At 41.3% G+C, this 26,444-nt stretch overlaps 1 protein-coding gene across 2 annotated transcripts; it reads left to right on the forward strand.

Moving 5' to 3' along the window:
• The first annotated feature begins 13,241 nt into the window (after nt 1–13,241).
• On the forward strand, nt 13,242–24,630 carry LOC131203466 (transcription factor 15-like). Of its 2 annotated transcripts, XM_058193757.1 has the most exons (4): nt 13,242–13,861; nt 14,887–14,988; nt 15,108–17,281; nt 17,397–24,630. In XM_058193757.1, the coding sequence occupies exons 1-2, from the start codon at nt 13,388–13,390 to the stop codon at nt 14,917–14,919; spliced, it is 507 nt and encodes a 168-aa protein (XP_058049740.1). In that variant the 5' UTR covers nt 13,242–13,387; the 3' UTR covers nt 14,920–14,988; nt 15,108–17,281; nt 17,397–24,630. The 2 variants fall into 2 exon arrangements, with proteins under 2 accessions (XP_058049740.1, XP_058049731.1); XM_058193748.1 differs by having other exon boundaries at nt 15,108–24,630.
• Nucleotides 24,631–26,444: the final 1,814 nt, after the last annotated feature.

Below are 26,444 nucleotides of genomic sequence, written 5' to 3' on the forward strand. Positions count from 1 at the left end.
CTGGACTAGCTGAAGTCTCGAGGTGCTCTTCAAGGAGAGCCCCATGTAGAGAGCATTGCAGTAGTCCAGGCGAGAGGTAACGAGAGCATGAGTGACCGTGCATAGGGCATCCCGGTCCAGGAAGGGACGCAACTGGCGGATCAGGTGAACCTGATAAAAAGCTCTCCTGGTGACGGTCGCCAAATGATCTTCAAAGGACAACCAACCATCCAGGAGCATGCCCAAGTTGCGTACCTTCTCCATCGGGGCCAACAACTCGCCCCTGATAGACAGCCGCATCTGCAGCTGACTGTACCGAGGTGCCGACATCCACAGCCACTCCATCTTGGAGGGATTAAGTTTGAGCCTGTTCCTACCCATCCAGACCCGTACGGCTTCCAAACACCGGGACAGTACTTCGACAGCTTTGCTGGGGTGGCCCGGGGTGGAAAAGTACAGCTGGGTGTCATCAGCGTACAGTTGGTATCTCACCCCAAAGCCACTGATGATCTCACCCAGCGGCTTCATATAGATGTTGAACAGGAGGGGTGAGAGAATCGATCCCTGCGGCACCCAACACATGAGGCGCCTCGGAGTCTATCTCTGCCCCCCTGTCAACACCGTCTGCGTCCGGTCAGAGAGGTAGGAGGAGAACCACCGATAAACGGTGCCTCCCACTCCCAACCCCTCCAACCGGCGCAGCAGGATACCATGGTCGATGGTATCAAAAACTGCTGAGAGGTCTAATAGGACCAGGGCAGAGGAATAACCCCTATCCCTGGCCCTCCAGAGATCATCCACCAGCGCGACCAAAGCTGTCTCCGTACTGTATCCGGGCCGAAAGCCGGACTGGAACGGGTCTAGATAGACAGCTTCATCCAGGTACTGGGGTAGCTGACATGCCACCACACTCTCTACAACCTTCGCTGTAAAGCGAAGATTGGAGACTGGCCGGTAATTCCCTAAAACAGCTGGGTCCAGGGAAGGCTTCTTGAGGAGGGGTCTCACCACCGTCTTTCAAGGCAGCGGGAAAGACCCCCTCCCGCAAAGAAGCATTTGCAATCCTCCAGAGCCAGCCTCGTGTCACCTCCTGTGTAGCCAGTACTAACCAGGAGGGGCACAGATCCAGTAAACATGTGGTGGCATTCAGCCTACCCAGCAACCTGTCCATGTCCTCGGGAGTCACAGGGTCAAAATTATCCCAAACCACCTCAACAAGACGGGTCTCGGAACTCTCATCTGGATCTACCCAATTTTGATCCAATCCGTCCCGAAGCTGAACGATTTTATCGTATAGATAACCGTTAAACTCCTCGGCACGCCCTTGTAGGGGGTCCTCCCGCCCCTCCTGTTGAAGGAGAGAACGGGTCACCCGAAACAGGGCGGCCGGGCGGTTATCTGCCGACGCAATGAGGGAGGAAATGTAGGAACGTTTCGCATCCCTCAGTGCCACTAGGTAGGTCCTGCTATAGGACCTAACTAGTGTCCAGTCAGCCTCAGAACGGCTGGATCTCCAGACACTCTCTAGGCATCTTCTCCGGCATTTCATCTCCCGCAGCTCCTCGGAGAACCAAGGAGCTGGTTGAGACCGACGCCGGTCAGAGGCCGCAAAGGCATGACACGGTTCAAAGCTCCAGCCGTGGCTGTTCCCAGGCCGCGACTAGCTCTTCAGTCGTGCCGTGGGCCAGATTCTCGGGAAGCGGCCCAAGCTCCGTAAGAAACCTCTCAGGGTCCATCAGGCGCCTGGGACGGAACCAACGCATTGGTTCCATCTCCCTGCGGTGGTGGGTAATGGTCTGAAAGTCCAAATGAAGGAGAGAATGATCTGACCATGACAAAGGATCGATAGCTAAATCTTTTAAAATCAGATCATTCAACCACTGGTCAGAGATAAAAACCAAGTCTAGGGTGCCTCCCCCAATGTGAGTAGGGCCATCAATTAATTGAGTCAGGTCCATGGCTGTCATGGAAGCCATGAACTCCCGAGCGGTCGAGGATGCCGTGCCAGTTGATGGCAAGTTGAAATCCCCCATGACCAGCCGTCTAGGGGTCTCAACTGCCAACCTAGCTAGCAACTCCAACAGCTCAGGCAGGGCTGTTATCACGCAGCCCAACCAGGTTTCCGTAATGCCCATAACGTCCGTGGTCCCTTCCTGGATAAGATCTAAAATCAGGGGAGCTTTATTAACCACGGATCTTGCATTACATAACATCAGCCGAAAGTAGAGTTAGTTAGCACTCATGGTTGGTTCTTCTTGTCAGGGCTATCATTAAGGGCTGTCAGTGGAGGGAAAGTGGACGGAAGCCTTAACCATTGAACACGTACATTCTCCCCAAGATGGCTGCCTCCATATCTTGAGGCACAGCAGTTGTTCTATCCTTTCAGGCAAGAAAGGATCCTTATGTTTGTTGATCAGGACAAGAGTTACACAGCAGTTTAAGTGTAGAATTATACAGGAAATCCCAGGCTGAAATCCATGTTTAGTATTTGAAGCATTCCGGATGACTTTAAGCCAGGTGCTTTTAAATCCAATCTACTCTACAGGAACATTTTTCTTAAGATAAAATTCAACATGAAAGTGCTAGATCAGGGGTGTCACACTCAAGGCCCACAGGCCACATCCGGCCCATGGAGTGCTTAGATCTGGCCCGCAGGGCCATCTTGGAAATAGTGAAGGACTGGCCTGCAGTGCTTCTGCCAGTGCACGGCCCTCCTGGGCTCCGTTTTTGCTGGCAGAGGGCTGCAAGAGGATCTCCCAGCTACTCCCTGCCCACCACAGCTGCCCCCAGCACGAGTGACATTGAGCTGGCCAGGCCCACCCTGGCCGCCGCCACCACCACCACCCGAGATCAAACACAACCCTGATGCTTCCCTCAGTGAAATTGGGTTTGATACCCCTGTGCTAGATAGATCATCTGGACTCCTGAAGGAAAAATGAGATTTAAATCTAATGAATAATTGTTTTTCCCGAAGACTTACTAAATGGACCAGTTTATATATCAGAAAGGGAACTTCACCCCCTAAACTTAGGTGCCCTCCAAACACCACCAACAGATGTTATTCTATGTTTCAGAAGTAAGAACAACTCTGATAGCAATGGCTATCAGAGGAAGATATACATCAAACTAGGACCATTATGTGAAAGACAAAATTCCTAAATACTTTAGCTTATTTAGATTCTAAATAAAGTTAATAAAAGGGTGAACTAGTGATGAGCAAGGTAGGCTGGAAATATACAGGTAGTCCTCAACTTACGATTCATTTAGTGACCATTCGAAGTTACAAGGGCACTGAAAAAAGTGACTTATGACCATTTTTCGTACTTGCAATTGTTGCAGCTTCCCCATGTTCATGCAGTCAAAATTCAGATACTCATATTTATGATGGTTGCAATGTCCCAGGGTCAGGTGATCACCTTTTTTGACCTTCTGACAAGCAAAGTCAGTGGGGAAACCAGTTTTACTTAACAACCATATTACTAAGTTAACAACTGTGGTGATTCTCTTAACAAAGGTGGCAAGAAAGGTTGTAAAATGGGGCAAAAGGCAGTTAACAAAGGTCTCGCTTAGCAGCATAAATTTGGGGCGCAATTGTGGTCATACGTCGAGGACTACCTGTACTTCATATTCAATCATGAACCGATGGGAAGGCATTCTCACTTTGAACCACCAAATTCCTTCTCCCCACTTTCTAGTTGGATGGATGGGACGCTGGTGGATTGAGAGGGCCTAGTGCACCGAATTCTTTCATAATGGTGGCAATCACAAAAAGCAGATGATCTCTTCCTCTGAGAAGCAGGTTTAAGCATATAGAGATTATATACTTAAGTTATAAATAGAGAAAGAAAGATTTTCTTTGCCGTGATTGACACTTTGGGGTTTTGCATTGCTCACTCTTCAGGATGACTTACGGTATTTCTGCAATGAGTGACATCCAAATGCCGTTTGCTATCGCAGCCCACTGGTGCCTTTTCATTCTTACAGCTTACTGATGTGCATCGATGTATGGGCATGCATTAATGAGATCACAGCACAAAAGGGCACGGTGATATGATTGCATAATCGCATCAACACTTCAATCAATATGACCTCTAACCTGTCAGAGTAAATTGCCTGAAAGGTGAAGGAAAGAGGGAAATGGAGCTGAAAACCGCACCAGGCGGTGGGCAGAGCTATCAAAATGACAACCTGAAGAATAGTTTGATGCTTGGTATTTATTGCGATCAAATTTTTCAGAGCTGATAAACCCAGGCAGACATTCCAAAGGGGGGGAAACGTTTTAAACTCTGTAGGAACAATTACATTTCATTCTGTAAAACAGCATGAGGCCATCTTGTGGTGCCATTCTTAATGGAGCCTTTGAGAGCTGCCACGGTTGGAGCCCTGCTATACATGGAAGTGGAGGGTTTTTTTAACCTGGGATTTGGGGATATTTTCTTGGTTTTTAAAACAATGTTGAGTCTAGATGAGTAAATATTGGTTATTTTCCTCAGTTCTGGTCAGAAGGGAGCAACTTATGCAGTCCAGTCCTCTGTAGAAGAATCCAGATAAGACTGAATAGAGAAGGCAGATGTTCCAAATTCTAAACAGAGCCTTTTTGTGGAATTTAATTCTGTCATACACTTATACCCAGAGACACCCTGAAAGACCAGCCTCTGCTCTGCATAAACCTTTGCACCTGTCACATGCAAGATAGACATCTTAAAAGGGAGTGAGGCTTCAATCAACCATCTCACCCCACGGGGATTGGTCCGTTCTGCTCGTGTTAGCAGAGGAGGCATGCTGCGGGTCCCATCAGCCCAATTAGTATTAGTATTAGTATTTATTGAATTTTTATACCGCCCTTCTCCCGAAGGACTCAGGGCGGTTCACAGCCAAGATAAAAACAATGATAATGTACAAATAAAACGATAATTAAAAAACTTATTAGATATATGGCCAAATTTAAAACATATAAACCTTAAAACCCCCATAAAATTTGTATCCAATATTAAAAAATTAAAAAATTAAAACTATTTAAAATTTAAAATCCCTAGGCCAGTCCTGTGTGAATAAACAGATACGTCTTCAGCTCGCGGCAGAAGGTCCAAAGGTCAGGCAGTTGACGAAGTCCAGGGGGAAGTTCATTCCAGAGGGTGGGAGCCACCACAGAGAAGGACCTTCCCCTGGGGGCCGCCAGCCAATAATGCTTGGCGGACGGCACCCTGAGAAGTCCCTCTCTGTGCGAGCGTACGGGTTATTCCAGCTGGTGGGATGCAGGGGGAGGGTCTTCTCTGCTGTTGTTCCTGCCCTCTGGAACATCTTGCCCCCCCCAATTGGCCCCAACCCTCCTATTTTTTCCTAAGGGCTTAAAGACATAGCACTGTCAATGGGCTTGGGGCCCCAGTGGGGAATCAGCACAGTCGTGGTGGTTGATCAAGAAATAATAGATCCTGCCTTCCCCCCCCCCACTCCCCTCCGCCCTTCCCATGTATCCTTGGTTTTAATGTCTGATTTAAAATTTTTAGGTTTTAATTGTATATGTAACTGTAAGCCGCCCAGAGTTACCCAATGGTAACCCAATAAATTGGGCAGCCAATAAATTTTATAAACAAGAATGAAAGAATGAAAGAAAGAACGAAAGAAAGAAAGAAAGAAATCATGCAGTTGGGTTCAACATCTGTACCTTTTGGGTCTCCTTCCTCTGGATGCCCTTGCCTATTCTGTCTACCTTGAACCCAGCCTAATTGAAGGAAGATCCTTGCATAAGCTTCTCTGAGCTCGCAGAGAATAGGCAGGATATAAACTTAACCAATTTATGTAGGCATAGTAAAAGCAAGTCCCCAGTGTTTATACTCATTAAAGTACATTGTTATTAGCAAATGTGCGGTATTTTTATTCAAACCACTTATTTCCATTTTTTCTTACAAATTACTCTGCTCGCATTACTTACTGTTTTTATTTGTCAGTATAATATTATCAACCTTACTAGATACACCAGACTAGGCAACCAACTCCAAAGAAAGATTAAAACATGAGCTGAATATGGAAAAGCAAGGATATCTGCAGGGCAACCAAAGTTTAATTCACTCTATTGTGTTCCCCGTAGCTACCTAAGTTGTGAGAGTTGGACCTTAAAAAAGTAAGACAGGAAGAAGATCAACTCATTCGTGCTGGAGAAAACTTTTGCATATTCTTTGGACAGCAAAGGTGACTAACAAGCAAGTACTGGACACATAACACCAGACATGTCACTGAAAGGCAAAATTACAAAACTGGGTCTCACATATTTTTCAGCCATGTCATTTGGGGGAATTCACTGGAGAAAGCAATTGTGTTGGGAAGAGTTAGCAGAAAATGGAAACCAGACCACCAAAGAACATGGTGGTTGGACACCATTAAAGCTGACCCCAAACAGAGCATAGAACAACTCAAAGAAGTAGTGCAAGATTGGAAGATACTGAGAAACCTGGCCCATAGAATTGCCAAGAATCGGACATGACTGAATGGATATCATCATCGTCATCATCATCATCATCATCATAAAACCTTGCAAGACTGATTGTGTTGCAACTCCTCCTCCCTCTTATAATCCTAGGAATTAGAGAGGTGTATGACTGAGTCTCTTCCAAATATTATCTGTTGTGGACTTGACATCTTTTACTCCTTGTCCCTTTGGTAACAGAGCGTGCATATTTCCATCAGGGTCCTTTTCCTTACTCTCTACAAATATATACAAATCTTTCCCAAACAGGAATTAATCATCATATGTAATCAAATGGCCCTCAAGCGTATTGGCATATTGCTTTCCAATCTGACAACCTAATGCTGGAGACAATATCTCAAATGGGTCATGTTCTACTGCAGCACAATATAACCAATTTCCTATAGTCTAATTCATTTTTGAAACAAAACCAGACAGAGCAAAAGATGGCAAAGGAAAAGATACACACAGAGAGACACAATAGTTACCTTAGAATGAGTGATATTACAATCCCGTGTATTTTGAAGAAGAAGAGAGAGTGTCATCACATGAAGGGATGAAAAATTGCAAGCTCCTGACATTTCTCTAATTAGAGGGGATGAAAATTCAGCTTATGTTTTAAAAGGTTTCAAGGAAGTTCCTCTCCAAGCAGTTTCAATCCAGCAGAACAGCTGCCTAGTTCACTGAAAAGTTAAATTAAAATGATAGCTCCAGGTCACAGTTCCAGTCATTTACCTGGATTAAAAACCTTTTCACCATAAAGCAAATTCAGAAAGAGGTGAAGTATCTCAAAGAGATCTGCCCTTTCGAGTATCTCCAAGGAAGCCACTCAAGAACACAGAAAGGCTGAGGAAGTGACCTATTCACACCGTCATAGACTCAATTGTTGAGAAAATTAATAATTATACCCAATAGATTATGCTTCTTTCATGCTTTATTGACTCCTACTCCATTCACATCATAGGAGTTAAAGAACATGAAAAGAAGGATTGAAGACGGTCCCTTAGAAAAGCTCTTCTCGTTCTGCTAATTGATGACATTAAAATACTTGAAAAATGTTCCTTCCCAGTAGATGAGAATCAAGTGCAAAAAAATACAGATGTTGCTATCGTTACTTTTGCTTGCCCTGTGATATTATTTGAGTCTTTGTAACATAAAAAGCTAGTGAATTAAAGTTTCCCCAGTTCTAGGCTTTCTTTGTTTTTGTTTTATTTCAAATGGAGGAGAGGAGCAGAGCTCTCTAAGTTCCACCACCTCCCCATCACCTCATTAGTCAAAAAGTTAAACAGCTAGAGACTTCCTTCCAAGGTATCAGGCCTAGTTTTGGGCTCAGCACTGGCATATACAGTCTAGGAATAGCAGAGAGGTTAGCTTGGGGGATTTTCCTGGAGGTAGAAAAATTAGAAATACCTTGTCCAGGCTGAAGACTATGAGATGGCAGCAAAGAATGAGAGTTAGTCATCTGGTGGTTCCCTCATCTGTACACACAAGAGGCTCTCTACTGTAGCAGTCCCCAGTTTCTGGCTCTGTAAACTGTCTCTTGGTGACAGGGGTGGGGGGCGGACGGGATGGTTTTGCACACACATGCGCTGCTTGCACAAATGCAGCTTCACACAGGTTCACTCACCAGCCACTTGTGAAGCCTGTTTCCCAACAGACGAAGGCCCAGCACCAGGCTGTGGACCAGAGGTTGGACACTCCTGATTTACTGCACATGTCCAAAGTCTCTTCTACCAGCTGTTCCAACCTTAAAGGTCATGTCACTCTATGCAAATGCTTAGGTTTTCCCCAAAATATATACTGCTCAGGAACACACAACATCTTGGGTTGGGTTCAGTGGTGAAGTCCAATTTTTTTTACTACCTGTTCTTTGGGCGTGGCTTGGTGGGCGTGGTGTGGTGTGGCTTGGTGGGCATGGCTTGGTGGGCCTGGCAGGGGAAGGATACTGCAAAATCTCCATTCCTACCCCACTCCAGGGGAAGGATACTGCAAAATCCTCATTCCTTCCCCACTCTGGGACCAGCCAGAGGGGGTATTTGCCGGTTCTCCAAACTACTCAAAATTCCCATTACCAGAATCTGTCAGAACCTGCTGGATTTCACCCCTGGTTGGGTTGGAGGTAAAAGGAGAAGGGATTGGGGTCTTCTATGCCTGCCCTGACTATATTTACACTACTAGTTTCACCATTATTAAATAACAAGAAAGAAATTGCTTTGCTAATCTGGTCTGATCCTATTGGGACACATTCATTTACAAGCTGTAAAAAAAGCAATGACTGCTAAAAAGATTATAGGAATGCAGGCCAGAGGCTCCCAATTTCAGCAGAATCAAAAACATGTTGATTCTGAGTTTTAAAAAAACACAAAACAAACGGAACAACAAAAGGAGCTTTTTTTCCCCTTTGCATATATTCAAGCAATCATTTTGTTATTCTGAGAAATTATAGTGATTCTGCCATTAGCAGTACATGATGCATAAATGGATGTGAGGAAGGCACCTTCTGTTGCTTAGCTTGGCTTGATTTGTAGTCACCGTAATCACAAAGTTTTGCACTTGTTTAACACAAGTCTGGTTTTGGCTTAAGGAAATCAGTGATCTGCATTGTACATTAGGACATTCTGTGGCAATTAGCACACAAGCAATCTCGCCATTTAGGGAATTAAGAGTCAATGATGGGCTTTTCAGTTAATTCAATAATCTTATTGGGCTTGTAAAATTCTTGACTGTTAATGGTGACATATATTAGTATTTGGGGGGGGGGGTGATACAATGTCAATTCTAGTCCTAAACTTTCCTTAAGGAATTAATTCTATCCAGTGTTTGCCTAAATGTTATTTCAATCAATAATTAAGCAATTAACAGCAGCAATATTCTGGACGTTTTACAAGCATCTTTTAAGCTGAATGGCCATTTTGCACTGAAGTTTCAAGGAATCTTAGAGCTAAAAACAAGAACATTTAATCTTTTTTATGTGGGGATCCTTAATCACTGGATTAACTTGTCATTGTATCAGCTTCATGGCTTTACTTTTAATTTTCTTAATGCAGAGCTGTCAAATATAAAGAAAGCCTAAAGATGCATGGATTGTGTTATTAAATACTTTAGGCCAATGGTGGTGCTGAATTTATTTATGTCCAGGTGGAGAAGTCTCTTTACTTAAAACAGTCCTTTTCTGGCTTCCTGCCTAGTCTATTCCTCCAATTATGTCAAAACCAGTTGTCAGTGAAAAAGAAAGCAAAGTCTGTGAGGTATAGGCAGTTGTGTCATACTGTACATCTGAATGTCTTTTGATTGTTTCATTGACAGGTTTTCTGGATGGGCAGGGAAGTTCCCTGTTACTTGTTTGGGGAAACTAATGCTTCCCCGGTGCCTGAGTAGTTATAAAATCATCTCCTAAAAACTAGAGATATCTAGAGGTTAGTTGAAATTTCTTAAAAGAATGTAAGGATTGCTCTGATAAGATGACTAGATTACAACAAATAAAAGGAATCTGTTCGAAGAAAAGAAAGCAAGAACCAAGGACTCTGCTGAAGAAAAGAAAGCTGGAAGAAAAAGCTCACTTTTGGTCTGAGAACATTTTCAGGAATTCAGAACTCTTCCATTTATTTTGCTGGATATGCCTGAATTTGAGTACTGGACTAGCTTCAAATTTCACAACACAACATTCAAAATCAATGTCTATGGAGATTCTCATTCATCCAGGTCATGGTTGTCCCAAAAGTGTTTTTTCAAGAAGCAATTGGACTTTCTGAAAATCCAGTTGCCTCTTGAAAAAGTACCTTTGGAATTCCAAATCAATGCAACATATGGGTTCTGCCACTTGCCAGAGTTCGCAATTATTTTTTTTCATTTTGTAATATTCAGTTGTATTAAGAATCAAACCTCCCTTTTATGAGGTTTTTCTCTGGTAGAGAATCATAAATATCATCTGCTATTACGGTAGTATTAAGATAAATGTTGCCACCTATCTTTTTGTTGGTCTTTGAACTATTCTTAAGACTAACTCCTTACTTCTACAATGAATTTGATGCATTGGGATTGATTAAAAGACCACCAGTGAAGCAGACAGTTGCTTTCGATTGTTTTTCTTTAAAAAAAGAACAGAATAACAGAGTTGGAAGGAACTTGGATGTTTCCTACTCCAACCCCCTGCTCAATCAGGAGACTCTATACCAGTGATGGTTAACCTTTTTGGTGCCAAGTGCCCAAAGTACACACGCACACAGAATGCACATGCTGGTGTCTAAACTCCCAAAATGCAAGGCGAGTCCCCACTCCGTGCATGTATTGGCCTGGCGCATGTATTTGCATACCTGCACATGTGCCTTGGGGGCCCCCAGGCCCCATTTTGGCTTCCAGGTTGGTTCAGGACGTCTTCAGGACAAGACAGGGCATGGGGGTGAATCCCCAAAATGCAATGCAAGCACCCCCCGCACATGCAGCCCCTGCGCATGCGCCCCGCACATGCACAGCAGAGACCCAAAGGCCAGCTGACCAGCAGGAGGCATGCGCGCATGCACGGTAGAGCTGGGCTGGGGTAATGGCTGGTGTGCCCGCAGAGAGGGTTCTGTGTGCCACCCGTGGCATACCTGTGGAACCTGAAAGTGACGTAAGTGGAACCCGTGGAACCTTAAAGTGCCATCACGGCCCTATACCATTTCAGACAAATGGTTGTCCAGTCTCTTCTTAAAAGCCTCCAGTGTCAGAGCACCCGCAACTTCTGAAGCCAAGCCATTTTACTGATTAATTGTTCTCACTGTCTGGAAATTTCTCCTTGGTTCACTCCTTGATTAGTTTCCATCCATCACTTTTTGTCCTGCTTTCTGCTGCTTTGGTAAATAGGTTAAAGTTCAGCCCATTACTTCTGTTTGGGTTCTTCAAATCTTTATATGGGTGCGATGTCTTTGGGTGTTTTGGAACTGGGTGCTGACACCAGAAGAGTATTCAAGGCCTTGAAAATCATACTACTGTGCCATATGGCAATACTGTGATAGCCATGATACTGTTGTTCAGATGTATTTATCCAGAGAACATCTCATATTGCAACTCTGCTTTCAAACTAGTGCAGAACACACAGACACATATACACAAATAAAACAGAATTATGATAAATAAGTCAAGAAACCTTCACATGCCATATTTTTAACCTGTTGGTGGCTTTTATATGGTTACCTTCTTATGGTTATCTTTGACTTGGTTTATAACTGAAGCTTTACCACCAGTTTAAAGGATAAAGATTCGTGAAAAATTCATAAATATCAAATTGTTTCCAAATCAAGCCAAGATGGGCCAAGTCATCAGTGGGCCAAAAAGACAGGGGTGCCACTGTTTGATGCTTTTCAAGAAGCGGGAATCAAGCCAAATCCATCTTTGTATGATATTATGTTGTGGCTGTGGTAGGCAAGAACAAGCAACATAAATACAACAGCATTTATTGACTTAACTGAAACTAGGCAAATTCCTGTAATTGATACTCTAGGCCCACAGGGCCTCAATCATAATACTTGAAAAAGCCCGCCCAAATATGAATGTTCGAAGTTTCCCTCCAAAACAGTTGAAGTTAACAGTTAAGGTCATCTAAAGGTTAGTTTCACTTTAGCAGGGCTTAACACAACTATATGTATTCAATACATATGACATAAGTAACAGTGTGGCTCATTGAGCCAATTCATAGTAATCTTGAAGCATTGCCATGGTTTTACAGGTAAGAATTACATGCAGGGGACATTGGATTCTGAATGTCCATTTTTAGCCTTTGACTGATCTCTGTTCTGCATAAACGAGTCGGTGAGAGTGACAGAGGCAATACATTGTGGCAACAAACCACAAATAGGATCTAGCAGAGTTGGTGAGAGGACAGGAGGACTCACAGCCAAGAATGTGGAGGCAGCTGGCTGTGTTGGAGTGCTTGCATTGGTGCTAAAAGGAAGCCATCTCCAGTATTCCAACAATACACTAAACAGAAAATAGTGATGTTGAGCTTTCGGATTAAAACCAACCATATATCCTTCTGCTGAAGCCCTTGGAAATAGTTGTTTAGTCCATTTGGTAAGTTTGATTGAGATCTTAGAGATCTTAGTCAGGCAACCTATTTTTAAAAAAATGGTTTGCAAAGTGACACAGTTGAAATGTCTTGTTATATTTCTGAAATATCCCAGAATACACCTCCATTCTAACTACTATTGTGAGAATTGCTTGTAAATGCTTGACCTTATATTATCCCAGAGCATTTGTCTATATGTTAGTGATGAGAAAATAATTGGCAGTCCTACAAATGCAGTGATTGTGAAACTGCACCAAGAAATGGTTCAGACAAGCCAATCAATAACTAACATTGAGCAATCAGCACAATAAAGTTATGAAAATGCTTTTCATAACTTTATGAAGTGGGAGGGTAGGGAAGGAAGGAAGGAAGGAAGGAAGGAAGGAAGGAAGGAAGGAAGGAAGGAAGGAAGGAAGGAAGGAAGGAAGGAAGGAACTCTGATTTTAATAATCTGGGTCTAACCCTCGGCTCAGTTTTCAGTAACCAAGATATTCAAGTGATTCCTGAATTGTGAGCTTGCTGAGAGAAAGGGGGAAATGTCTGACTTCCTGGAGGATTTGAGAGAGGCATGAAACCATTCCAGAGATTGAGGGGAAAGGGGAGGGCGAGGCTTCGTTTCCCTTCTGCCCATGCTTCTGGGGGCTGCCCAGGCCTTTGCACAAGCTGACATGACAAGGGGGAGACAGGTGCAGGGCTTGCAATAGCTCCTCTGAGAGGCAGCTCCACCTCCCTTGCCTTATTTACAGAGCCACCATCTGCTCGATCTAAAAGGAGCAACCATTCAAAAAATGACCCTGCTGCTGGAGGGGAGTTGGTAGAGCAGCGGCTGCTGATGCTAACAGGAGCAAGGTGGCAGCTGCTGGGCATAAAAGTGATGGAGCTGAAGGGCTGCCGGCTGGACCATGAAGTCGAGCGGGGGTGCTGTATCCGATCTGGAGGAGCTGGAGAGTGGCAGCAGCGAGAGCAGCTCGGGCCGCTCCCTGCCCGGGACCGGGGCCCAAAGCAAACGCAAACGAAAGGGCCCTCGGCTGAGTGGTCACAACAAACAGAGGCAGGCAGCCAATGCTCGGGAAAGGGACCGAACCCACAGCGTCAACACCGCTTTCAGCGCCCTCCGCACACTCATCCCAACAGAGCCTGCAGACCGTAAGCTGTCCAAGATCGAAACCCTGCGCCTGGCCTCGAGCTACATCTCGCACTTGGCGAATATGCTGCTCCTACAGCAGCAGCAACAGCAATCTGGTGGGAATTTGGCTGAAGAGGCCTTGCTTGTGAGGCAGCCCTGCCTGCAGTATCAGCCTCTCCTGCAGGGAAGCCCTGCCTCAGGGAGCCCAAGATCCATCTGCACCTTCTGTCTGAGCAACCAGAGGAGACTGGTAAGATTGGCATCAGGCCCTCCCTGAATCATGACCCATGCAGAAATGGCCACTGTGCTACCGCCTCGAGTCTAGAAGATGGCAGTGTTTAGGCATCCTTGCCCCATATATTAAATCAACTTACTTGATTCAGATTCTGTGCTTTCGCACAGGCAGAAAAGGGATACCTACCTGAAATAGATGGGAAGGTAGAGCTTAATCTTCATATTAGCAGCATATCAGAAGGCATCTTGGGGTGCCTTCTCATTCTCGAAAAGGGATTGCTTCTGAGCTCTTTTTAAAGACAGGTAAGGGGGGTTTTTTTTCATGTGAGCCTTGCATATAGAAATGAATGAACAAAAGCTGCATTTGCTTTGTTTTGTAGCTGGAAAAGTAACCTTTATTATTATTTTTTCCTTTTTATGAGCAATCCTTAGATTGTTCAGGACCTTGAGTAGTATTTTTTTATTGTATTTCTCACAGAGATTGTTTTATCGTACCCTCCCCATTTCAGGGTTTACATTAAACAAACAGAACTAAAACCGCAAACTTAGCCTTGAGAATGAACATAACTGACTGAAGGTATAAGAAAAGATCTGCAAGTACGACTAAGCAGCTTCAATAGATAGCTAGATAGATGATAGATAGATAGATAGATAGATAGATAGATAGATAGATAGATAGATAGATAGATAGATAGATAGACAGACAGACATGGATGGATGGATGGATGGATGGATGGATGGATGGATGGATGGATGGAGAAAGAAAGAAAGAAAGAAAGAAAGAAAGAAAGAAAGAAAGAAAGAAAGAAAGAAAGAAAGAAAGAAAGACAGATAGATCATTTCAATATCTATATATCTAATTTTTTCTCTCTGTGTGTGTGTGTGTGTGTGTGTGTGTCCACAACACTGGTGTGATCTGCTTTGTCTAATAGAGCAAGTGAAATGTTCACTGGCCATGGGCAACAGAAATGAAAAAACCATAAATGTACGTGTTTATGTATCCTGCTGTTTAATAATGGATGCTTTTGGTCCTATTTGCAGCACAGAGAACGGGACAAACACCTGTCACTTTAAAATTTTTATGGAAGTTGATTCAGATGAGCTGCTTGTGTAAATGCTGGACTGGTTACAGAACAGCTCTAGGTAATGGCTTGGCACTCATGTCATAATATTCACATTGAAATTGTGCAGTTATTTCAGTCTCATTTTAAAAGGCAGGGGCAAAATAGTAACCACGATTTGCGCTTTGTTTTCCCTTGCAGCAGACCGGTTCCAAGGGCTTTTTTGCAGATGAAATTGAACACGGTGAGGAAAGTTGCACCTGGCGCGGCAGCTATTTTCGTGCAAGAAATGCTAACCCTAAGCAGCCAAGCTCTGATACCGATGCCTCCCAAACTGATGTCACATGATGGAACTTGAGCTTCCCAACATCCAGCATCTCCTTATCGTGGAGATTTCAAGTGCATCAGAGCTTCTAACCACAACTGAACACACCAAGGAATGGCATGTTTCTCTCTTTTTTCTTTTTTTTTCAAAGGCTCCCTGGTTTCTGCCAACAAGCCCAAAGGTTTCCACTGAGATGGAAGGTCTGTACCCAAATGGTAGCAAGAATGCACATGGGGTCCCAGTTTTTCCAATCTCAATGCAAAAATGATGCTCCCTTAGGTCAATCTTCTGATCCTAGGAAACAATTAGTTCCTACTTAAGCATATAATCCTGTTCTCTCTAGCTAACGTGTTTCCCCAAAAATAAGACTGGGTCTTATATTAATTTTTGCTCCAAAAGACACATTAGGGCTTATTTTCTGGTTAGGTCTTATTTTGGGGGAAATATGGTACTAAATGCATCCATCTGGCTGACAATCTTTACTGGGGCTTATTTTGGGGGTAGGGCTTATATTACGAGCATCCTGAAAAAATCATGCTAGGACTTATTTTCCAGTTGGCTCTTATTTTGGGGAAAAACTGGGTAAGTACTCCAAACATCTCTGGAAAGCATCAGGTTGGGAAAAGTCTGCCCTAGCCAGTCACTGTGTTACAATGTGCCAAAAAAACAACAACCCCCGTGTCTTTTCTTGTTATGGGTGATCACAAACTCAGAGTATTGATTTCATATGATGAAAATGGAGCTAGCCAGCATGATTTTCTTTAGGTTAACTGTGAGTCATATACAGGCAGCCCTTGATTTACAATAGTATGTTTAGTGAATGTGCGAAGTTACAACGGCACTGAAAAAGTGACTTATGACCCTTTTTAAACACTTACAACCATTTTTAGCATCTCCATGGTCACACGATCAAAATTCAGATGCTTGGCAACTGGCTCCTATTTATGACGGTAGCAGTGTCCCGGGGTCTTGCGATCACCTTTTGTGACTTTCTGACAGGCAAATTTACTGGGGAAGCTAGATTCACTTAAAAACCAGGTTGCTAATTTTACAACTGTGACGAGAAAGGTCATAAAACAAGGCAAAACTCACTTAACAACCATTTCACTCAGCAAGAGAAAATGTGGGTTCAATTCTGGTCCTAAATCAAGGACTTCCTGTGCCTTCAGATTGTTATCTAAGAGACAAAGAACTGCATTGTAAAGCAGTGGAGAAAGGGAAGTAAATTGCTTTTGGAGAGCATAATTTAGAAAATGATTTTTAGAGTTAGGGTTATATGATACACTGGCCATGGTGATCAGAAGGAACCTTCTCCCTTCTCTCTTCTCCAGCCTTGTCCTTTGGGAAATGTTACATAATAAGGTTTCCTCTCCCCCCCCCCATTAATGGTAGGAGAAACTGGATATATAATGACTCCATGGCTAGTTCTGAGCAACTACTTGACCCATATACAAAATTTGGCATGAAGATCTGAAGATCAGTAGCAGACATAACATCCAGGATTGACACAGATATAGTTGAAAAGCGAGAGCTGTTCTGTGAAGCTGAGACATGATGTTGAGGCAGTGGTGAAATCCTCCCAGATTGCCACCGATTCACTGCCTGTGCATGTGTAGTGCGCGCCAAAAGCATGCTGCATCCGCATGCATGCACAGTGCGTGCCAAATGCACACTGCGTGCACGCATACTCAATGCCTGCCAAATGCGTGCTTCGCACGGTAAAAGGAGGCTTAACAAGGTAAGTAGAACAGCGAGGGGGGGACAGCTGTGCCGCGCAATTTAGATTTGCTAGAAAGCAGGATTTAAAAGCAGCGAATATAAACTGCACAGCACAGCTGATCGTCAGAAATACCAGTTCAGATGGATCGGTAGCTTTTTTTACTACCAGTTTGCCCGAACCGGTAGCTTTTATCACTACCGGTTCACCCAAACTGGTGCGAACCGGTAGCATTTCACCCCTGTGTTGAGGTCTTCCTTATAGAGATATGATAGTAGCGAAACTATAAACAAAGCTGATATTGCAGTATCCAATTGGGTCAGTTACCAGGAGGTGTAGTCTTCTGAGTTTTTGGACTCAAGCTGAGTTTTTGGACCCATCCTCAGGGTAGGTCAAGAAGTAGACACACCTGAGGATGGGCTCTAGCATGAGTCTGAAAGCTCAGAAGACTAAACCTCCAGTCCCTGAGACCAACTCAGATTAGATCCCACAACAGTATTCAATTACATGAGTGGGGTTTTTTTTCACTATCAGCAGCAGAATGATAAGATATGGGTTTCATCTACCCAAGAGAGAGATTATTTATGCAAATTAGATTATTTATTGGCTTGTATATTGAATCTTTCCAGGGCTAGGAGAAACTTCTGGAAATTAGCCATACAAGAATAAAGTGTGACCATTTCTAATAGCAATTCCCTCCCTCCCCCTATAAAAAAAACCCCGTAGTGCCTCACGCTTGGGTCCCTACAATAATTTTTCCAGGAGATGGAACAAAATATATGCATTTACAATACTTGCTGTGTCCTAGAGTCAGTTGATCCCATTTGCGACCTTCCCAACTGACATCTGACAAGCAAAGTCAATGAGGAAAGCCAGATTCACTTAACAACCATGTGGTTCACTTAACAACTGCGGAGATTTGCTTAATATTCATGGCAAAAATGGTTGTAAAATCGGGTGTGACCCACTGAACAACTGTTTTGCTTAGCAATGAAAATTGTGATCTCAATTGTAGTTATAAATCGAGGACTATCTGTATAATACGTTCCCCCTTTCTTCCACTCATTTTTTCCCTTATTGAAGTTCCTATTAAAATCCTCTACATTATCCACTCAAAAGCTCTGCCCCAGTTTGTTTGGCTCCAGCCCTATGTAAGAAGAGATCTCTGCTCTTACCCATTCTTTACATCACCCTGGCTACCTTGTGCCCACTGTAGCACTGCAGTAGAAAGAGGTGAGAATGAGTCCATTGCAGGTGAGCCAATAATGTCCTGATTATCCTTCAGAGATGATGATCTCATGGGCATCTGTGCTTTTGTCCCCATGCCATTCTGGTAGTGGAAAAGGTCAGAGCTTCTCTCCCCCTCTGTAATGCATCCCCGGCTCTCTACCCCTTTCCCACCCTGATAAAAAGCCACTGACTTTGCTAGCCTTCTTCTGTAGGAGATATTTTATATGGGGAAATATTTAAATTTTGATACTTGTCTCCATATGCATGATGACATGTCCAGGCCAGGAATGGATAAATTAATGAAATAGAATTCTAATAGCCTTTTTAAAAGGCCCTGGTTCCCTTCTAATATATGGGCACTTCACTCTTACAGCTGATTTATGCATTTCTAGCAGCTTATATATCAAATATTAAGTTATTGCTCCTACAGATTTTCCATTACTTGTGGCAGAAGCAATATGCACACCTTTTTGAGTCTTGGCCACAGATGCACAGGAAAGCCTCTCTCCAATAGGTAGGCCTACAAAAAGGCATACAAATTTAGTAAATAAATAAATAAAATAACTAGGCACCTTCATACTGAAATGAGCCAAGCATGTCAGAGTCCTCCTTGCAAGAAAGCTACATTTAGTTGAGCCCAAGACTTGTATCGCAGATCCCTTGACAAACAGGCTTATGGAGTAGCTCTTGTGGAAGATGTCTTTTTCCAGAAAGTTCAGTTGCCTTTTGAAAAAGCACCTCTGGGTCTTGTGGAAGATATAGCCTAGGGGTCAGCAACCTGCGGCTCTGGAGCCGCATGTGGCTCTTTCATCCCTCTGCTGCAGCTCCCTGTTGCTGGTCAGCTTCACAATTGATAGGACTTTTGGTTAGGACAGGTAGAAGATAAAGGAAGCCATGCTAGGAGGAGACTATGATGGGGGTCAGCTCCAGAACTGAATGGGGGCTTCCGGTTAGGACCTTTGTGGTTCTTTGAATGTTTAAGGTTGCCAACCCCTGATATAGCCAGACAGGAGAGGGCTCCTAGGTTTGAAATTGGAGAAGGGCTACACGGTCATGATTCTTGAAAGAGTGTAGGATCTTTCTAAATTAGTTCATCATTGAAGTGTGGAGCTGAAAAAGTTCCCAAGGGCCCTTTATCTTTGCTCCTAGGTTTCTCCCACATGGTCGCTATACATTATATTTGATGTCATCTCTTTGCCGTCTTCATTTTGAATTAGACTAAATCTGTGAAAGAGGTTTTACGTTTTCAAATACAGGCAGAATAAACCAAAATAAAATGGAAATTATTAGAGAAGGAAGTTGTGAAAAGAGCCTCTGAATATATGTAGGGCATATGTACACGCAGAGCAGTGATGTTTGGATTCCTTTAATATATTTCAAATCTGGTTTCTTACTTCAGTCAAAAGTAACAATCCCCCAATTACAGTTTCACAGCATTTGTTAATTTTTAATTGTCTCGATCAATACTTTACAAGTGGATTCTTGTAAAAGTAATATACTGTGACATATATTAAAAATCTAATTGAATATTTATTGTTCCTGTTTCCAAAGAACAATATAAAAGAGAGATTATTTTTAACTTTTAAAAAAAACTGAAGCGAATAACATGCATTCAAATTTCTCTGACTATTTCCATATCATTATATTAAATAAATCACCAATCTTGAAAACTAGATCTACAACCTACATCCACACATACATAATGGCCTCATTACTCAACTGAGAATAGAATAGAATAGAATAGAATAGAATAGAATAGAATAGAATAGAATAGAATAGAATAGAATAGAATAGAATAGAATAGAATTCTTTATTGGTGTGATTGGACACACACCAGTGTTGTGTCTCAAATACGCAGTCAGGACATTTGTGTGATATTGTCACACCCATAGCTCCCTGAACCATTAGATGATCATGATGACACCCTAATTTTTATTTCAGAAAGTTAATTATTTTTTGCCCTCCACCACAGTGGTGGGATTCAGCCAGTTTGCACCACTTCGGGAGAACCAGTTGTTAACTTTCTGAGCAGTTTGGCAAACTTGTTGTTGGAAGAAATCATTAGGGCAGAGAACCGGTTGTTAAATTAGTTGAATCCCACCACTGCTCCACCATCCTCCATGTTCTGTTGGACATGTAGCTGCCTTATGTGATACTCAGTAAGTTTGTTGACCACCACACAATGTAACTTGTGATGTCTATATACTTATGATGAAGTCAGTTAGAATTGGTGGACAAAAGTAGACCTGCTCTGTTTAGCTTTCTACTTAGGGGGCAGATTTCTCATCTAGCAAATGTTCTGTTGCCTGAGACTAGACTAGAGGTTGAATATACTTTCTAAGATGTGCAAAGTACCAAATAGAACATGGACACTTTGGCAAGGATATACCTCTATTTGTTACTCAGCAGGATCTAAGCCAAAAATCATTTTGATATCTATAAGTCACCACAATGAGAACAAAGGAAAATAGCTATTATATGGAACATACTTTTGCCCACCAATTCAAACAATCAAATTCTTGTCAAATATCTCTTTTTATGTGTATATGGGAGTAGTTTTCAACATCATAGGGTGATCATAATGCGAGAGATTAGGATTCTTATATGTTTAGAAACTCTCTTTGATCACTATGAAATAGGAAGTATGAGGGAATATATTAAGGCATAACCTAGTTCTGTTTCCTTCACCTTTAATCTTAACATGATGAGCTCAAAGACAGAAAGGATGAAGGTGGAATCTACGTTCTTATCTTGCTTCCAGTCTTCCTATTATCATGTCTCAAAAGGGTGACAATTTTGAAAGAAAACAGTTGTTCTGTAGATGTAAATGGCACTCTGTTCAAAAGTGGCAAAGGTTACAGGTTTGGCTTCAGTTTGCCTTGGTAGAATGCTTCTTGACAGGGAAGTCATACCATCCTCCTCACCAAGGAAGAGAAATGATCCCATGAGGTTCTTCATGTGATATAACTAGCCTATAGTTAGAAGAGGCTTTCCCATCTGTCGCAGATGGAATCTGTGTGGCAAAACATAGCTTGTTTGCTTTGCATTTAAGGGAGGGGGGGTTGTAGACACACACATTATTTTGTGTTCCACTTTCAGTGCAGTGAGCCAACTGAATCACTAACAGGTCACCCTTTTAGAAACTTTTGCCATCCAATTGGTAAGGCTAAAATAAGCTTTTACAGTTACTGCAATATGCATTGCTTGAATCGGTCTAAAAATGAGGAGCCTTTAATTACAATACATTTTTGTCTTTCACGTATTCTCAGCATTTAACAATGTCTTGTTAGTTACAGTCTTCCAAAGAAACAATGTCTGTATTTTAAAATCCTCTCTTCTGTGATACAACTTTATTCTGATAACTGCTGGCAAAAATGAAATGTTGGTATTATCTTAATCCAATTTGGATTGTGTTCACCTAACTGAAAAATGTACAATCTGGCTCATAGCTTCTACGTGCAGGGTGGGTATAGGAATTTTTTTTTAAAGAAAAGGCAAGAGAGTTTTATTAATTAAAATCTCCCCTGGGCTTAGGAGATGATATTTTTAAAAAGGTAAGAAGTTAAAGGAAGTATGAGGCAACCTTCTCAAAGCACGTATTCGTCGCCATGAATTTTAGATCTACATTGAACATAATTGAACATATTTTACAATTTGCTGTTCTACGTGAGGGAGGGTAGATGTTGTAGTGCCATAGAATCTGTGTGTGTTTTATCAAAAATGAAGTCACATACAAAGTCTTCCAGCTCTCAGTTTGAATATGGAGGTCTGTTATCTAAGAGTATAACATTTTAGGATATCTCCCTGCATCACAGCTTTGCTGTAATGAATGAAGCCGTAAAACACAATGTTGTCTTGAAGAAGAGAAAATCTAAAAGATTATGTCCTCTAGTGCTTGTCTTCATCTAAGTGCTTTCATTTTAAACTTTCTTCAGTGAACATATAAAAACAGAATTGAACATCCTCTTATAAATAGACATTAACAGAATATATTGTGTTCTGAGGGGTAAGTGTATTAATTTTCACACCCACCCCCTTTTTCATCTATTTTTATTTATTTTAGACCTCATTTGAAAGCACATTGGAGCCAATTAACCAAGAATGTTTTTGAATAATATGTTATTACAATATTATTACCTGGCTCCTACAAATTAGAAAAAAGGACTGTGTTTTTAACATGTTGTATGAGTTTTCAAACGTACTATATGATTTCTTTGTAATTGTTCAGTGAATTACTTGTATCCCGCCTCAATGAAAACCTCTGGCATTTATTATACTTTTAGCATTAATTATAAAACCTGCATTAAAAATGAAATTTGTTTGTATTCTAATTTGATAATGTATCTTAAATTAAAATGTATTTTTGTAACATAGATTAATATTAAAGTCATTTTTAAGACTGGTTTTTTCCGCATATTCACTTTGATGTTGGAAAAGTTTTATTAGCTAGAATTCAGAGAGTGAAGTACTGTGGTTATGTATGTTACTATCATTACTATCTACTGGAAGAAAGGGGGGAAAATGATTCACAAAATCTCCTTATTCTCACACAAGGTGTGAGTTTTGGGGGTCAGCAGGAAGGAAGGTGTCTTTAGTTTCATGCGTCAAGTAGAGCTATTTGAAGATCTTCAAGGCCTCTTTGCATTTCCCTGAAGGAAAACAAATAATTGTGGGAAAGGTTCTTGCAAGTTAGAAAAGTTACAATAATGGAGAAGACCATAAGATAATGGATAATCAGCAGTACAGGTAGCCCTCGACTTATGATCACCATTAAGCCCAAGATTTCTGTTACTAAGTGAGATAGCTGTTTTGCCCCATTTTTCAACCTTTGTTTTGTTCTTAAGTGAATTACTGCAGTTGTTAAGTGTAACATGGTTAGTAACATGGTTGTTAAATGAATCCAGTTTCTTCATTGACTTTGCTTGTCAGAAGGTCACAAAAGATAATCACATGACCCCAGGACACTGCAACCGTCATGAGTTGGTTGCCAAGGTTTGATCTGAATTTTGGTCATGTGACCATTGTAAGTATGAAAAACAGTCATAAGTCATTTCTTCAGTGCCATTGTTGGCAAGCTCCAGATCACCAATCAAACAATTACAATCAAATGGATGTATTGTCCTTATTGGGTGCACTATTAATGCTTTCAGGTGTTTAATCTGATTTTTTTTAATGGAGCACTTTTATTATTTTGATTGAGGTGACAGGTGTACAAAGGATGCCAAACAAATAAATAAGTAAAAATCAGCATTAAGCACCAAGACTATATGGGATATCCTTGAAACAGTTAAAGGTTGATATTGTAATCACTAAGAGTTGAACATAGCCTGATATTCCTTATCACTAGAGTCAAAATTTTAGGGGGTAGGAAATAAGTCACTAAAAATGTGAAAGATCAGAGCCTTGATCCAAGCATCCTATCCTTCCTCAGATGGCTTAAATTATATTTTGTAAGCACATGACCTTCCATATTCACTTAACTTGTTGGATGCCTTTTTTTTCCTTATCAACACAACTGTGTGCCCCAATACTTCCACTCACAATTGCTATCATAGGCCAACCCTGACACTTTAATCAAAAGGCTGCACTCATTGAGCTGGCCTAATAAAGAACAATGATGTCAAATGAAAACATTTGCCTCAGGGAAAGGCCAGGCAGTTTTCAGATGAGATGGGATGAGGCAGCTGTGGCTCCACCTGAAAGAGGACTTTGAAGATGAGCCTTCGGAGGCAAGAAACGTAATGTCCAGAATGAGGAGCAGCAAAGGCACATGGGCACGGAGCCAATAAAGCAAATGCAAAACCCTCCAGGCATCAGAAAACATTTTCTAAATGGATGGAGGCATCGATAAACAGACTCATGAAAAATGCCCTTTCGTCTATTTTATATGTATATGCTGTCTCATTTTCTCAAGGAGGGACACACACACACACACAAATACAAGAACTCTTAATATATAGAACATAACCTGCATCGGGACTAAACTTAAACCTGTAGTTAAGCGACTATCTACCATCAAAAAGTTGCTTTTACACTTTAGAGACACAACTACTTCTCATCTTTTTACTTACTGAAACCAAAAGGAGGGGTTTTTTTTAATCCTGCTAATTGCTAGCAGAGGAGTAAGGAATTGTTATCTGGATTACAGTCACAGAAAACAACTATTTACAGTACAGGTAGTCCTCAACATACAGCCAAAATGGAGCCCAAAGTTTCTGTTGCTGAGACAGTTGCTAAATGAATTTTGCCCCATTTTACCACCTTCTGCAATTGGTAAGTGAACCACTGCAGTTGTTAAGTTTCCCCATTGATTTTGCTTGTCAGAAGGTCATGGTGGATCCCATGACCCCAGGACACTGCAACCATCATAAATATGAGCCAATTGCCAAGTGTCCAGATTTTTTTTTTTAATTGAAAAAGTTTTACAACAACAATTAAATTTTCCCCTCCCCTCCCCCCCTGACTTCTCCCTCCCTCCAACCCCCCCCAACCCCCCCCCCGACTTCCCGGAGCAAACACAAGGTATAGTTCAATAAACAAACAGTCATACATTAAATTTTTAAAATCTAACACAATTATAATCCTTCTCTCTCACATAACCTGACTTCTTCCATTAAAATCAAAAACAACGTGCTTCATTCAAAGGCAATCTGAAATTTCTTAATCTGATATCTATTTTGAATATAATCAATCCAATTCTTCCATTCATTTAGATATTTTTCTTGAGTACTGTCTTTCAAGAAGGCTGAGATTTTAGCCATCTCAGCCAAATTGGAAACTTTCAATATCCATTCTTCTATTGTGGGTAATTCTTTTTTCTTCCAATATTGTCCGATCAACAGTCTTGCTGCTGTTATTAAGTTCAAAATCAATTTAGTCTCAATCACTGTACAGTCTGTTGTTATTCCCAAAAGGAAAAATTGTGGTAGGAACTTTATCTTCTTCTTCAGAACATTCTGCATAATCCACCAAATTCTTATCCAGAAAGACTTAATTTTCTTACAAGTCCACCATACATGAAAATATGTAGCATCATCACAATTACATCTCCAACATTTCGCTTGCATATCTGGATAAATACATGATAATTTCTTAGGATCTAAATGCCATCTATAAAACATCTTATAAAAATTTTCCCTTAAATTCTGTGCTTGTGTAAATTTAACATTTCTAACCCAAATTTTTTACCATGTTTCCAAAATTATTGGTTCCTGAATATTCTGTGCCCATTTTATCATACAATCCTTTATTAAATCTCTTTCAGAATCTATTTCTATCAACACATTATACAATCTCTTTATATGTCCCTGGGTTTGATTTCTAATTTGTTTAATCAAATTTTCTTCATTTTGAATAACACCAATTTTCTGATCTTCTTTCCATCTAGCCTTTAACTGTCCATATTGAAACCAAGTATAATTTCTCCCTTCTTCTTTTAATGTCTCCAAAGATTTTAGTTGTAAATTTCCCCTCTCATTATATAAAAGATCTTTATAAGTAATCATTTCTTGTTCCTGTTCTATATTTATATTCTTTACTGCATGCCGAGGACTTGCCCATATAGGAATTTTATAATTTAACTTATAATAATATTTTTTCCAGACACGCAGAAGAGAAATTCTCAACACATGATTCTTAAAAGCTTTATCTACTTTCTTATCATACAATAAATATGCATGCCAACCATATAATAAATCATAACCTTCTATATTCAAAATCCTTTCCTCCGTCAAATTAAACCAATCACTTATTACCGAAAGAACAACTGCTTCATAATACAGTTTTAAATTAGGCATTTTTAATCCTCCTCTTTCCCATGTATCTTGCATTATTTTCATTTTGACTCTCGCTTTTTTCCCTTCCCATTTAAATTTATTAATTCCAATCTGCCATTCTTCCAAATTTTTGTCTTTCTTAATTATTGGTATCATCTGAAACAAGAACAAGTGTCCAGATTTTGATCACGTGACCATGGGGATGCTGCAATGGTTGTAAATGTGAAAAACAGTCATAAGTCACTTTTTCCAGTGCTGTTGTAACTTCGAACGGTCACTAAATGAACTGTTGTAAGCCGAGGACTACCTGTACAGTAATGCCTCAGCTCTGTAACCTGAAGTCCTGATAGAAGTTATTCTCTCTTTTTAGGCTTAATTTAAAGAAAAACTCAGTACAATACAAGCGAGTAATGCATATGTAACATATAATACATTTGGCCCCTTCTTTCAGCCCCAGAAAGGGATGAGTGAAGAAATTGTGGTAGGTGAGA

This window comes from Ahaetulla prasina, chromosome 1 (genome assembly GCF_028640845.1).
Source record: "Ahaetulla prasina isolate Xishuangbanna chromosome 1, ASM2864084v1, whole genome shotgun sequence".
Classification (NCBI taxonomy): domain Eukaryota; kingdom Metazoa; phylum Chordata; class Lepidosauria; order Squamata; family Colubridae; genus Ahaetulla; species Ahaetulla prasina.